The sequence below is a fragment of the Erythrolamprus reginae genome, chromosome 6 (genome assembly GCF_031021105.1).
Source record: "Erythrolamprus reginae isolate rEryReg1 chromosome 6, rEryReg1.hap1, whole genome shotgun sequence".
NCBI lineage: Eukaryota > Metazoa > Chordata > Lepidosauria > Squamata > Dipsadidae > Erythrolamprus > Erythrolamprus reginae.
This window is the reverse complement of record NC_091955.1, coordinates 60,788,215-60,800,898: the sequence shown is the minus strand read 5'-3', so window position 1 is coordinate 60,800,898 and position 12,684 is coordinate 60,788,215. Positions and strand designations below refer to the sequence as shown.

The following is a 12,684-nucleotide window of genomic DNA, read 5'->3' as shown; positions in this document are numbered from 1 at the left end:
TTATGTTGGTTATTCTTTCCTTTTTCCTTTCCATTTTTTCTTCAAGTGAGAACTGTGGGTTGGTTTGTACTATAATGCATTTATTTGTTTTCCCAGCTATCCATGGTATTATTGACCTTTTCTCCAATATTAAACACACCAATACCTTTTATTCTGTGTCAGTACAAATTTGGCATTCATAGAGTATCATAAGAAAAACTATTGCCGTTACAATTATAATCTTTATAGCTATGGGTCACAGTAAATGTAGACATTGGTGGAGAAGAAGGAAATTATGATCAAGCCTCTCAACTTATCTTTTCCAGACATTTCATTGTCAGGTGCCACTTAATATACACTGCTCAAAAAAATAAAGGGAACACTCAAATAACACATCCTAGATCTGAATGAATGAAATATTCTCATTGAATGCTTTGTTCTGTACAAAGGTGAATGTGCTGACAACAAAATGAAATTGATTGTCAGTCAGTGTTGCTTCCTAAGCGGACAGTTTGATTTCACAGAAGTTTGATTCACTTGGAGTTATAGTCTGTTGTTTAAGTGTTCCCTTTATTTTGTGAGCAGTATATTTCAAGTTGTTTAACTGTTAGTAGTCAATCCCAAAAAACTGAAGCTAACCACCACTTCAATTTTATTGTCAGTTCTAATGTTGGTCGTCTGTTGTCAGTTTGGTCATTTTTTTTTTGTATTTAATCTTAGTCTATTATCTTTTGCTTTTGGGCTTGCCAAGTGAGAGTTTCAAGGCTTTGCCAGTACCCGGAGGCTGGTTGTGTTTGGATTGGGAAGAACCATCTCTAAGTCAGGTCTACAAAGACCGGATGAGGCTGGGGGTGAGGGAAGGGTCTTTGTGAAGTAGACCCAGAGACAGGGTTTGAGCAATCGGTACTTTTATTCAGCTCAGAGAATAAGTGACAGCTCAGCAAGGTAAAGTGACGATTCAGCGAGTACCGACTGGCTCTGCAGGGAGAAGCCGCTTCTTTTATACTTTTGCGGTTCCCGCCAAAGCGAGAGCCGGCCGCGTCTGAGCCAATCAGGAGCGACTTCCTGCTTGGGCTCAGACAGCGCTGGAAAAGAGGAACAAACTATTTACAGCGTTACAAGGTAGCCATTTCAGGATACAACACCCCTCCCCTCATAGTTGGACCCATCCATCAAGAAAGCCACGTGACGAAGTCGTCCAATCGGTGAGGCCTTCGAGACTCTCGCGCTGACCTGCGCAGTCCATTTTCTCCTTCGCCACTGACTGTGGAGGATGGCTCGCCGCTGTTCTCCCGGTGCGGCGGACTAGGCCTGGCGGGCCCAACGAAGGCCTCGGAGGACGAGGATGGCTCGGCGTCGCTGGATGGTTCCCCCTGGCCCGATAAGTCTCTCTGCGTGTTTCTTAGTTCGGGCAATGTATAAAAGTCTGTTGAGGGGGGAGAGTCCGAGTCAGCGGGTTGTTGTAATTGGTTTTCAGTTCGTTTCCGAATGTGGTCTATGTGTCGTTTCCACAAACGACCATCCTCCAGTTTAACAATATAAGTCTTGGGTGCATTTTGCTTAACAATAATTCCCTTCATCCAGTTTACATTTCCATCAAAGCATTTTACATATACATTTTGACCCAAATACATTTCTCTTTCTGGTTTTATGCACATTTGGTTATTATTCAAACAGAACCTTGGGTTTAACCTGTCTAGTGGTGACCTCAACTTTCTCCCCATCAATAACTCTGCAGGGCTTACATGTGTGTGCGAGTTAGGGGTAATGTGCTGGGTTAATAAGAATTGGTCCAAGTTCTGTTGCACATCTCCAGGGCCTGACCTGTGCAATGCCTCTTTTGCCACCCTTACGTAACGTTCTGCCAACCCGTTAGCCCAGGGCGAGTAAGGCGAGATGAGGGCATGTCTGACCCCCAGGCCATCTAGGAATAATTCGAATTGCCTGGCTGTTAGTTGTGGTCCATTGTCAGACACCAATAGATCAGGGCAACCATGGGATGCAAACAGTCTGCTCAATACCTTGATAGTGGCACTTGTGGTTATGTTGTTCATTGCTATTATTTCCAACCATTTGGAGAAAGCATCAACCACTATTAGGAAATACTGAGACCCCACTGGGCCAGCAAAATCAATGTGGATCCTAGACCAAGGGCCAGCAGGCTGTTCCCACTCAGCCGGAGTTGTTTTGGGGGGATTGGGCCTAGACTCTTGGCACGGGTCACACTTTGAAACCCAACTTTCAATATCAGCATCAAGCCCTGGCCACCATAAATGCCCCCTTGCTAGGCTCTTCATCCTGACAATCCCAGGATGGCCCACGTGTAACATTCTGAGTACCTTTTCCCTTAGGCGTTTGGGGATGATCACTCTATCCCCCCACAGCAAACAACCTTTTACATATGACAATTCAAGCCTTTTGTTCTTAAAATCACACAATTCAGGTTTAACAATATCATTTTGCCATCCCTTTAGAACACAGTTCACTACTTGTTTCAGGATTTGGTCTTGCTGCGTGTGTGCAGCTACCTCTTTTGCTGTGGTTAGTGGGTTTTCCTCGAGTTCTATCATTAGCACGTCTGTGGTTGGAACAGGGTCTTCTACCAAGTCTGCTATGGGGCATCTGCTGAGGCCGTCTGCATGATTGATTTCCTTCCCCCCCTTGTGGGTGAGCTCATACTGATACCCAGAGAGGAAAAGGGCCCATCTGATTAGTCTTGGAGACATAAAAGGTGGAGTGGGCTTGTTGGGGGCTAGCAGGCCTAGTAGGGGTTTGTGGTCAGTGACTAGCTCAAAATTTCTTCCAAAAATGTAATTGTGAAACTTCTTTACCCCTGCCACTAATGCCAGAGCCTCCTTGTCTAACTGGCTATAATTTCTCTCCGTGCTGGTCATGGTTCTTGAAAAAAATGCTATTGGGGCCTCTGTCTGATTAGGTAGAACGTGAGCTAGGACTCCTCCTATGCCGTACGGCGAAGCGTCGCACGTGAGCCTAATGGGTAGTGAGGCACTATATTGGACTACTACACTTTTAGAAGTTAGTAAATTTTTTATTTGAGCAAAGGCTTCACGTTCAATTTTCCCCCATGTCCAGCGGGCTTCCTTCTGGAGTAAACGATGGAGAGGCTCTGCTACTGTTGCCTTCTGCTTTAAAAAAACGGAATAAAAATTAAGGAGGCCCAAAAATGCTTGCAACTCACTCTTATCTCGTGGCTCTGGGGCTTCTCTAATTGCTCTCAGCTTCTCAGTTGTGGGGTGGATACCTTCCTTATCTATTTTATATCCTAGGAATTCAATACTGTTAGTTCCCCAGACACATTTATCAGGCTTGATTCGTAACCCTTTGTCCTGTAGCCTCTTAAGTACTTCCCTTATTCTTTTGTTCACTTGTTCCTGGTTTTCCCCTGCAATTAAGATGTCATCAAAATATGGGATGGCCCCATTTACCCCTGACAATAGGCGTTCCATGATGCTCTGGAATATCCCTGGGGCTATGCTCACCCCAAACTGTAACCTCGTGCATTTGAAAGCCCCCCTGTGCGTTACAATTGTTTGAGCGTTTGCTGTTTGTTCATCGACCGGAAGTTGCTGGTAAGCCTGCGCCAGGTCGATCTTTGCGAACCTTTTCCCCTCCCCCAGGGAGTGTAAGAGTTGTTGCACAACCGGAATGGGGTAGGGGTGGTGTTGGAGTGCCTTATTCAGGGTTGATTTGTAATCAGCGCAAACTCTTAAGGAGCCATCTGGCTTCAGGGGTGTCACTATGGGAGTTTCCCATGGCCCCTGTTCCACAGGGACCAAGATACCTTGACTAATGAGTTTGTCCAGCTGTAAGTCTAGCTTGGGGAGAAGCGGGAGGGGAACCCTGCGAGGTTTCAGTCTAACTGGTGGGACCTTGGGGTCAATAGAGAAAGATATGGGGGTTCCCTTATACAATCCTAAGGTGGGGCTGAACACTTCAGGGAATTCTTTCACAAAGTTAGGCATAATATCACAGTTTACATTACACACACCCGAAATTTCAATCCCCAACGGTTCCATCCATGCTAGCCCTAGCAGGGAGTGTTTGGCCCCCGTCACAATAAGCATGGGAAGGGTACATTTGACATTCTTAAATACAATAGGTACATTTGCAGTTCCCAGGACCGAGATTACCCCCCCTTGGAAGTCTCTGATCACCAAAGAGGTTTGAATTAGGTCAGCCTCAGACACATTAGGCATATATAGCTTAAATTTTTCCCAGGGCATGATGGTATATCTCGAACCCGTATCTAGCTCCATTGAGCAAGGCTGGTTATTTAGCAACAACGAGATAACAATTTTAGCCCCCTTTTTGGTTGCCGTGTTATTCACGGAATATTGAGAGTTACCTCTATTGTAGTCTCGGTTAGCGGTGGGGTAATTCCTTTGACCCGAGTTGCGGAACGGTCTCCTTTCTCGCGATTGGGGGTGGTGGTTTTGGGGTCGCTGGTATTGTTGTGTGGCAAAAGTTTCTTCTGGTGCCGTTGCCCTGCATGCGATGGCGATGTGGCCTCTCCGGTTGCAACGGCGGCAAGTGGTGTCGCGGAACGGGCATCGATGGCGCTGGTGATTTCCCCGGCAGCCCGCGCAGGGGGCTGGATGAGTAGCTCTAGGGTGTCTCGGTTGGTCTTGCAGGAGGAGGCAGTCGTCCCCGTTGCTAGTTAGCTGGCCGCGGACGTCTGTTCCCATGGCGCTGGGAGACTCGGCGTCGATTTTGGCAATGGTTTCTCGCCTTCCGTGCTCTTTTAATTCTCTTGCCGCTGCGTCGGCTGCTTCCGCGGTTTGCGCTAATTTGATTACGGTTTGTAGAGTCGGCTCATCTTCGGTGAGGAGTTTACTTCTCACTGTGTGGTTCTTCATGCCGAAAATCAAGGCGTCGGTGAGGCGAGCTTCCGGATCTTGAAACTTGCATTGAGCGAGTACCGTTCGAAGCCGCGTTGTGAATTGGCTTATCGACTCGGTTTCTCTCTGAGCCATCATGTGAAATTGATGCCGGTAAACCACGGCTGGTCTGGTTGGTTTAAAATGGCTCGCTAGTTTCTGTTGAAGGACGTCCCACGCTGTGGCTCTTGCTTGTTCTGGTTCGGTGAGAGTTTGGGCAAGTCTACGGATCTCTGCGCCGCAGTAGTTTAGAAAAATAGCCCGTCTGCGATCGGCTCCGGCGTCCTGCATTCCCGCCGCCTCGAGGAATATCTCGAAGGTGGCCATGTACTCGTCCCAAGTCATTTTCTCGGCATCGAAAAGTTCTGGAGCCTGGCCGATCTGGATTTTGTCCATGTTGCACGCGAAGTTCTTCCGTTCGTTCGTCGCCAGTGAAGTAGACCCAGAGACAGGGTTTGAGCAATCGGTACTTTTATTCAGCTCAGAGAATAAGTGACAGCTCAGCAAGGTAAAGTGACGATTCAGCGAGTACCGACTGGCTCTGCAGGGAGAAGCCGCTTCTTTTATACTTTTGCGGTTCCCGCCAAAGCGAGAGCCGGCCGCGTCTGAGCCAATCAGGAGCGACTTCCTGCTTGGGCTCAGACAGCGCTGGAAAAGAGGAACAAACTATTTACAGCGTTACAAGGTAGCCATTTCAGGATACAACACTTTGTGCAACCCAGATCTTGAATATTCTATATGTGACCTTGGCTGGATTAGATATACAGTGGTATCTCTACTTAAGAACTTAATTCGTTCCGTGACCAGGTTCTTAAGTAGAAACATTCTTACGTAGAAGCATTTTTTCCCATAGGAATCAATGTAAAAGCAAATAATGCGTGCAAACCCATTAGGAAAGAAATAAAAGCTCTGAATTTGGGTGGGAGGAGGAGGAGGAAGAAGAGGAGGAGGACAGTCGCTGCCGAAGGAAGGTGAGGTGAGCGCCCCCCTTTGCCTTTCCATGCCCAGACGCTCCAGGAGGCAACATGGCACTGGGTATATGGGAGGCAGCGCGAGGGAGTCACCACAGCGAAGTGGTTTATTCCCTCTCTAAGCACTCAGAGAAAGGAAAACATTCTGTTCGCTCTGGGCTGCCAAAGCCTCCTTAAGCGCCACAGAAAGGCTCCTCTGGCAGCCCAGAAAAGCCCAAGATGGCCAGGGTTAAAGGGGGAATGGCAGGAAACTGGCCGGGCCTTCATGCCGCTCTCAAATTTCCTGGGAAATTTTTCGGGCTCAGGTTCTTAAGTAGAAAATGGTTATTAAGAAGAGGCAAAAAAATCTTGAGCACCCGGTTCTTATCTAGAAAAATTCTTAAATAGAGACATTCTTAAGTAGAGGTACCACTGTAATTGTATTTGACAGGGATTAGAGATGCCTGCTAGGGCTTTGCTGGCTAAGGAACTGAGGATCCACAAATCTTAAAGTTGCCAGGATTGGAGACCCCTGTCCTAGGGAACAGTCAGACACGAGCAAAAAAACAAAACAAAACCCTAGTTAATTAGAGAAAGAAACAAGAAGGATCAACCCTAAGTGATCAGGCTGCAAAATGATAGTGGGAGATTGCTACTTTCAGATTTGCAAGATCCTTTTACAATAAAGTAGAATTAGCTTATGAGGTTGTATTTCCTGTCTGGTTTTCCTGAGAAAACTGACAAGTGGTAAGTAATTTGGGGAGGTTCCTGAACTCACAATTCTTGTTAGCCTTTTTCTAGATAAGAGCCTCTTCAGACGATCATCCAATCTCACAATTTAACTGCAGTATATTCTACACAGGGATGCCCTTAAAGACCACCCAAAAGTTTCTGTTGGTCCAGAATGGAGTGGTGCCGTCACTGATAGTCATATCTTGTTGTCCTATGCAACACTTCTGCTTTGCGTGCTGCACTGTTTACCAGTTTACGGCTGTGATTCATTGTGCTGGTCACTATAAAACCCTACCTGTTCTGTCTGGGTTCCCCCAGACCTCAACACCAACTGGAAAAAACAGCCAGACACTCTGGTAAAAGCCAAAAGTATTTTATAACTGGAAAAAATAAGCACAGAGGAAAACCTGTTCTTCCCAACAGACAGGATATAATACGGTACAGCAGGGTCCTGATGTCCAGACAATACAGCAAGCTTCTTGCTGCCCCCCCCCCCAAGGTTTCAATAGTCAAAGGCACAAACCAGGATTCCAAGACGCCAAAGTTCACAGTCAGGTCCCACGACTCTCAAAGATAAAACTCCACAAGCCAGGAAGGGTGGGTCTGCCTTTTAGCCTTTCCCAAGAGCACCACACCCAAACCCAGCTGTTGCCACTTTAATGCTGAAAGTATTTAGCCAATTGATTCCGTCTCTGAGTAGCTCTTCATTGTCGCAGATCAATTATGGCTTGTGCACTTTCCTCTAAGGAATCCAGGCTGCTTTGCTGGGGAGAGCTCCCCCTGGTGGGACTCTGGCTGTCCTCCCTCTTCTTCAGCCTGGGATTCCTCCTCCTCGTCTGTCTGCACCTCCTGTTCCTCAGCCTCTCCCTCTGAGCTGGAAACCGACAGAAGGTCAGCCGTTCCCGGAGGGGCCTCAGACGGAACCACAACACCTACCTAACATATTTTATTTATTTATTTATTTTGTCCAATACACAATAATACACAATGAAGGTTATAGAGGATATAGTAGAGGAGAAATAGGAGATATAGGAGAGACTATAGGACAGGGGATGGAAGGTACTCTAGTGCACTTATGTACGCCCTGTACTGACCTCTTAGGAATCTGGAGAGGTCAACCGTGGATAGTCTAAGGGTAAAATGTTGGGAGTTAGGGGATGATACTATGGAGTCCGGTAATGACATCTGATAACTTGAGGGAATGCCTGCTATCCATAGTATCTGCCCAATTGATTTGATCTGGCTTAGTTGGCTTTCTCTGTTTAGGGTCTTTGATTAAACAAGACCATCTGTTGGGGTCCAAAAGTTTGTCGCCTCCATAGCAGTGCCCGCCTTCTGTGATATAATTCCTCTCAAGATCCAAACAGACGACACCCTGATGATGTTTCAAAGGGCCTTGAAGGCAAAGTTCTTCATCTAGGCCTTTAGCAAGCATGAATGAAGCTCTGTTGCATTATGTGGGTTTATTTCCTTTTCTGTGCCTGTTTAGTTTTATCACATTTATAATTTTTACTGTTTATTTGTATCTCTTGTCTTTCTTTTGTTTTTAATGTTTCATTTAGGTACCCTCCAAAACTGCTGGAAGTCTAGTGGCACATAAATGTAATAAATTATTATTATCCCTATTATTGTACTGTGCTCCTTTATCATCATTACTAAATGCTGCAGATTATTTACATTTTCAGCTATCAGTTTGAAATACTTTAGAATTTTATGAAAAATAAATGCTGGCCATTCTGGATTTTATTTTGGATGTATACATATTGTGAGCTCTCATCATAATTATATTCCGTATAAATCATGGTATGTGTATTTAACATTTTGAGTTTGATTTTATGTGGCAAGCTGGTTGTTTCAATGAATAGCAAATATAAGAAATGGCACAGGAACTCAATTTAGAGCAAGAGTTATCTTGATTTTTTCCTTCCATGAAATGTTTTAGAAAGCGACCTCTTGAATGTCGATTATGATAAAAGCAGACGTTACAATTTTCTTGTCCTTTTATTCCTTTGCTGCGGAACATTAGTAACAGATAATGTTAACATAGAATATTAAGTGGTTTAATTAAGGATGTGATTATTGGGTAACAATTTTCTGCAGATATTGCCTTGTCAGGCAATCTGATCATTCTCATCAGTTTTGTTCTCTTACACTTTATTTTCTACAGTGAAGTTATTAAGCTCTGTGCCCTTGCAATTATTTTACAAGTGTAGTTGAACTAGCGATCTTCCTTGTCAGGCGTCTAGTATTTGTAACCTCTAGTATTTGGGTTGAAACATTGAAGATAATTTATTATTAATCAACATATAGACATATTCATTTTGTATTATCTTATGTAAGCCACCCAGTGTTGCTGTGACAGTGAAATAGGTGGCATATCAATTTAATAAATAAATATCAGATTAGTCTCTTCAATATAACGCAGGTTATTTCTTCAATTTTAAAACTACACACATCTTCTAATGCATCTTCTCTCATTATATTTTCAAATAATATATAGCCTTATCTTATTCTTTTGCCAACTAGAGCCAGTCTGTTTTATATTCTGTGGCCTCCTGATCTGTGCATCAATTTTGCATGAGTGAGATGTTCTGTTGATCCCATTTTTCTAAAGACAATTAACAGGTTGATATAGTTGCCACAAACAAAAGTATTCTATAATCAATTAACGGTAGATTGACATTTTGGGGATATTCTTTTATTATTCCTATTTTTCTAAAATGCATCTGCAATAATGTCTCCCTCTTCTAAAGCCAATTTGAACAACTGAATATAGATCTAGTTTGTGTTGGATGATCCTAACCATTATTTTGATAGCATTTTAAATTATGGTTACTTATTGTGTGGCAGTTGTATAATCTCTTAAAGATCTTTTCTTTGGTACTGATATGTAGCCTCACATCTTCCTACCAGTTGGCCATTAGGTTCTCCATATTTTTAGCATAGTTCAATTAGATATTTTACTGATTCTTCTTCATTGCTTATCATGTTTTTCAAAATATTCCATCAATTCTCATAGCTTTCCAATTTAGTAATAAGAGAGTTGATTTAACTTGGTATTTCTGTATTAGAAGATTACATAAGTAGGGAATATCTTCTAAGCTGTCTTGGATGTTGATATATGTACAGTACAGAATTTCAACATACCCCTTCCTTATATGCTTAATTTCCTTGAATCTGTTTGTTGACATCTTTAATAAATCAATTAGACTTTCTAGTTTAATAAATCTTTTGGAAGACTTTCTTTGGTTTTCCATACCCTTTTCCATCTTTGATGTCTTTATAGATATTATAATACTATTCCTTCTCTAGGCTATGGCAATTTTTGATTAGAGCCTTCCAGAAAATTTTGTCTTTCTTGGTTTTTGCTGTCTGTTTCAAACGTCCATTCCGGTTTCTTCTATTTCTTTATCACAGACAGTGTGTTTTCACACTTTTTATTAACAACTTATTTGATTTCATTCCACAGTTCCTCTGGCTCTCATCAATAAGGACTTCAAAGTTCTCATTGAAAATGGTGGGTATACAGTATTCCATATTGTATTGTGGAAACTGGTTGGTTTTCTTCTGTTTTAGCACCGTCTCGGAACTTGCACATGAGCAAAGAGCCCCTGACCACACCTTTGTTTTTATAACTGAACTTTTCCATCTACTTATGCCAATAATGTAACAAATATTTGATCTGGTGGTGTTCCCCAGGCCATATAATCCAACTAATATAGTCCTTACTGTTTCCAGTCTTAGAATTCCACTTTTCCATCATAAGCATCATGTTCCGTCAATTTCAGACCATAAAATTTGGCAACTTCTTCTGCATCAGCAGTTGGGGCAAAATTAGAATAACCCTCATGTTAGAGAGCTGTTTATGAAATCTATTTAACTGCATTGTGCCAAAGTATTGTCTTTGTACACTTTTCATGGCGATAAAAACAAGGGCATCCCTTCTTCTTTTTTCATGTTCTGAGCAGCAAACGGTATGATCTTCTGACTGAATGTGCCCAATTCCGATCCATTTTCACGGTGATGTCCACAGTGTAGTCAGTTTATTACTCTGTGCCTGTTAGATACCTTCCAGAAGATATTGTGAGAGATGTCTCCTTTCCTGTTTCCTTCCAGATACTTGTATTTTTACAAGCAGACTGTAGACTTGCTGGTTGATAATGCAGTTGTAAGCCCAGAAGAAGTTTTGCTCCCTGTGGTCTCCACAGCTGTTTCCCATCTGTGGCAGGGGCTCCCAGAAGACAGGAAGGACAGTGTTTTGCAGTATTGTAGTCAAAGACAGAATTTTATCTCTGAGATCAAGACAGCTTCTCAAGAACCTGCCTGTACTGATGAGAGCAGTGTGAGGGACAGTGGAACCAATAGTCAGGAAGCCAGTGGTTCAGTAGGATCTACACCGGAGGAGGTGAGAATTTGTGTCTTCTACGATTATTGATTTGATTTGATTTGATTTGATTTGATTTGATTTGATTTGATTTGATTTGATTTGATTTGATTTGATTTGTATGCCGCCCCTCTCCGGAGACTCGGGGCGGCTAACAGCAATAATAAAACAGCATATAATAATAATCCAATACTAAAAACAGTTGAAAACCCATTATTATAAAAACCAAACATACATACAGACATACCATGCATAAAATTGTAAAGGTCTAGGGGGAAAGAGTATCTCAATTCCACCATGCCTGGCGGCAGAGGTGGGTTTTAAGTAGCTTACGAAAGGCAAGGAGGGTGGAGGCAATTCTAATCTCTGGGGGGAGTTGGTTCCAGAGGGCCGGGGCCGCCACAGAGAAGGCTCTTCCCCTGGGTCCCGCCAAGCGGCATTGTTTAGTTGACGGGACCCGGAGAAGACCCACTCTGTGGGACCTAACTGGTGATAGATTGGTGATAATTATAGCTTAATAGTTTGTTTATTGAATTTATATTGCCGCCTATTCACCCATGGCGACTCAAGGCAGGTTACAGAATATGAAAACCACATTTAAAAACAATAAAACTAATTTTAAAAATCAAATAAATTAATGTAATAAAATCACCTGCTGCCCCAGCAACAGCTGATCATTTAATGGACTCCATCCCGCTCTGGGTTCCCCAGGCCCACTGGCAGAACCAGGTCTTCAGCGCCTTCTGGAAGAGAATTAGAGTGGGGTCCATTTTAGTCTCTGGGGAAATGATGTTCCAGAGAGAGGGAGCCACCATGAAGAAACCCAGTCTTCTGGATCCGACCAGCTGTATCTCCCGCAGGGATGAGAACTGTAGCATTCCCTGCCTTCCTGCTCCGATGGGCCAGGTAGATGTGACCAGCAAAAGACAGTCCCTCAGATAACCTGATCCCAAGCCATGAAGGGTGAAGTGTACAGTTCTAACATTTAAATTGCTGAGGACAGTATAATCATTTCTAAAAACACCAGGAATTATTTTAGCTAAATTAGCAATAAGTATAGATCTTCACAATAACATTCAGAAATTGTTCAAAAATTAGCTCTAATTTTTTTTTTAAAGGATTTCTCTAGAGAAAATAAAATTATACCTAAACCTATATAATAGGATAATCTTAATTACAGCACAATAACATTTGTTATTTTCAGAATATAAGCTCATGCCACGTCATTGCCTTATTCACCAGTTAGTTCAGATTGGTGATAATTAAAACATATTGTTAGGTACCAGATGAGATCTGTGATTGGTAGATTAGGTGGAAAAACTACAAAGCCTCATTTATCAACTAGTATTTATGTGGGCTTCTCCACTAAATCCATGGCAGATAATAAGCATTGGGGAGGGATATGATTATTTTTAATTATATAGATTCTAGAGAAACTAATTCTTGTCCCAATGTCTTATGCCTTAAGAAATTTTGACAGTGCCTTTTCCTGTTACGTTAGCAAAGCAGTACTTGTAGGGTGTCGCTGCAAACAGTTTCAGAGAAAGAACAACATCTAGTAAGGAGGCTGAGAGTAATTTAGTTATTCCCTTACACTGCTGGATTCTTCTTGAGCAATCTTAATTACAACCAAGCTCAGTGTGAACATAAAATAGAGATTAATAAACCACAACCTCCTTAATAATTAGAAACTATCATAAAATATAAACCATAAAAATAAATGGTCTTGCCTAAAAGAGTT

General features: G+C 42.7%; 1 protein-coding gene across 9 annotated transcripts in view; it reads left to right on the top strand.

The window, feature by feature from the left end:
* STRA8 (stimulated by retinoic acid 8) overlaps positions 1-12,684 on the top strand; it is a 42,026-nt gene that overhangs the window by 19,873 nt on the left and 9,469 nt on the right. For all 9 annotated transcript variants that reach the window (XM_070755945.1, XM_070755950.1, XM_070755946.1 and 6 more), the window contains exon 6: positions 10,676-10,964. In XM_070755945.1, the coding sequence (XP_070612046.1) occupies positions 10,676-10,964 (289 nt within the window). The remainder of the gene's footprint in view (positions 1-10,675; positions 10,965-12,684) is intronic.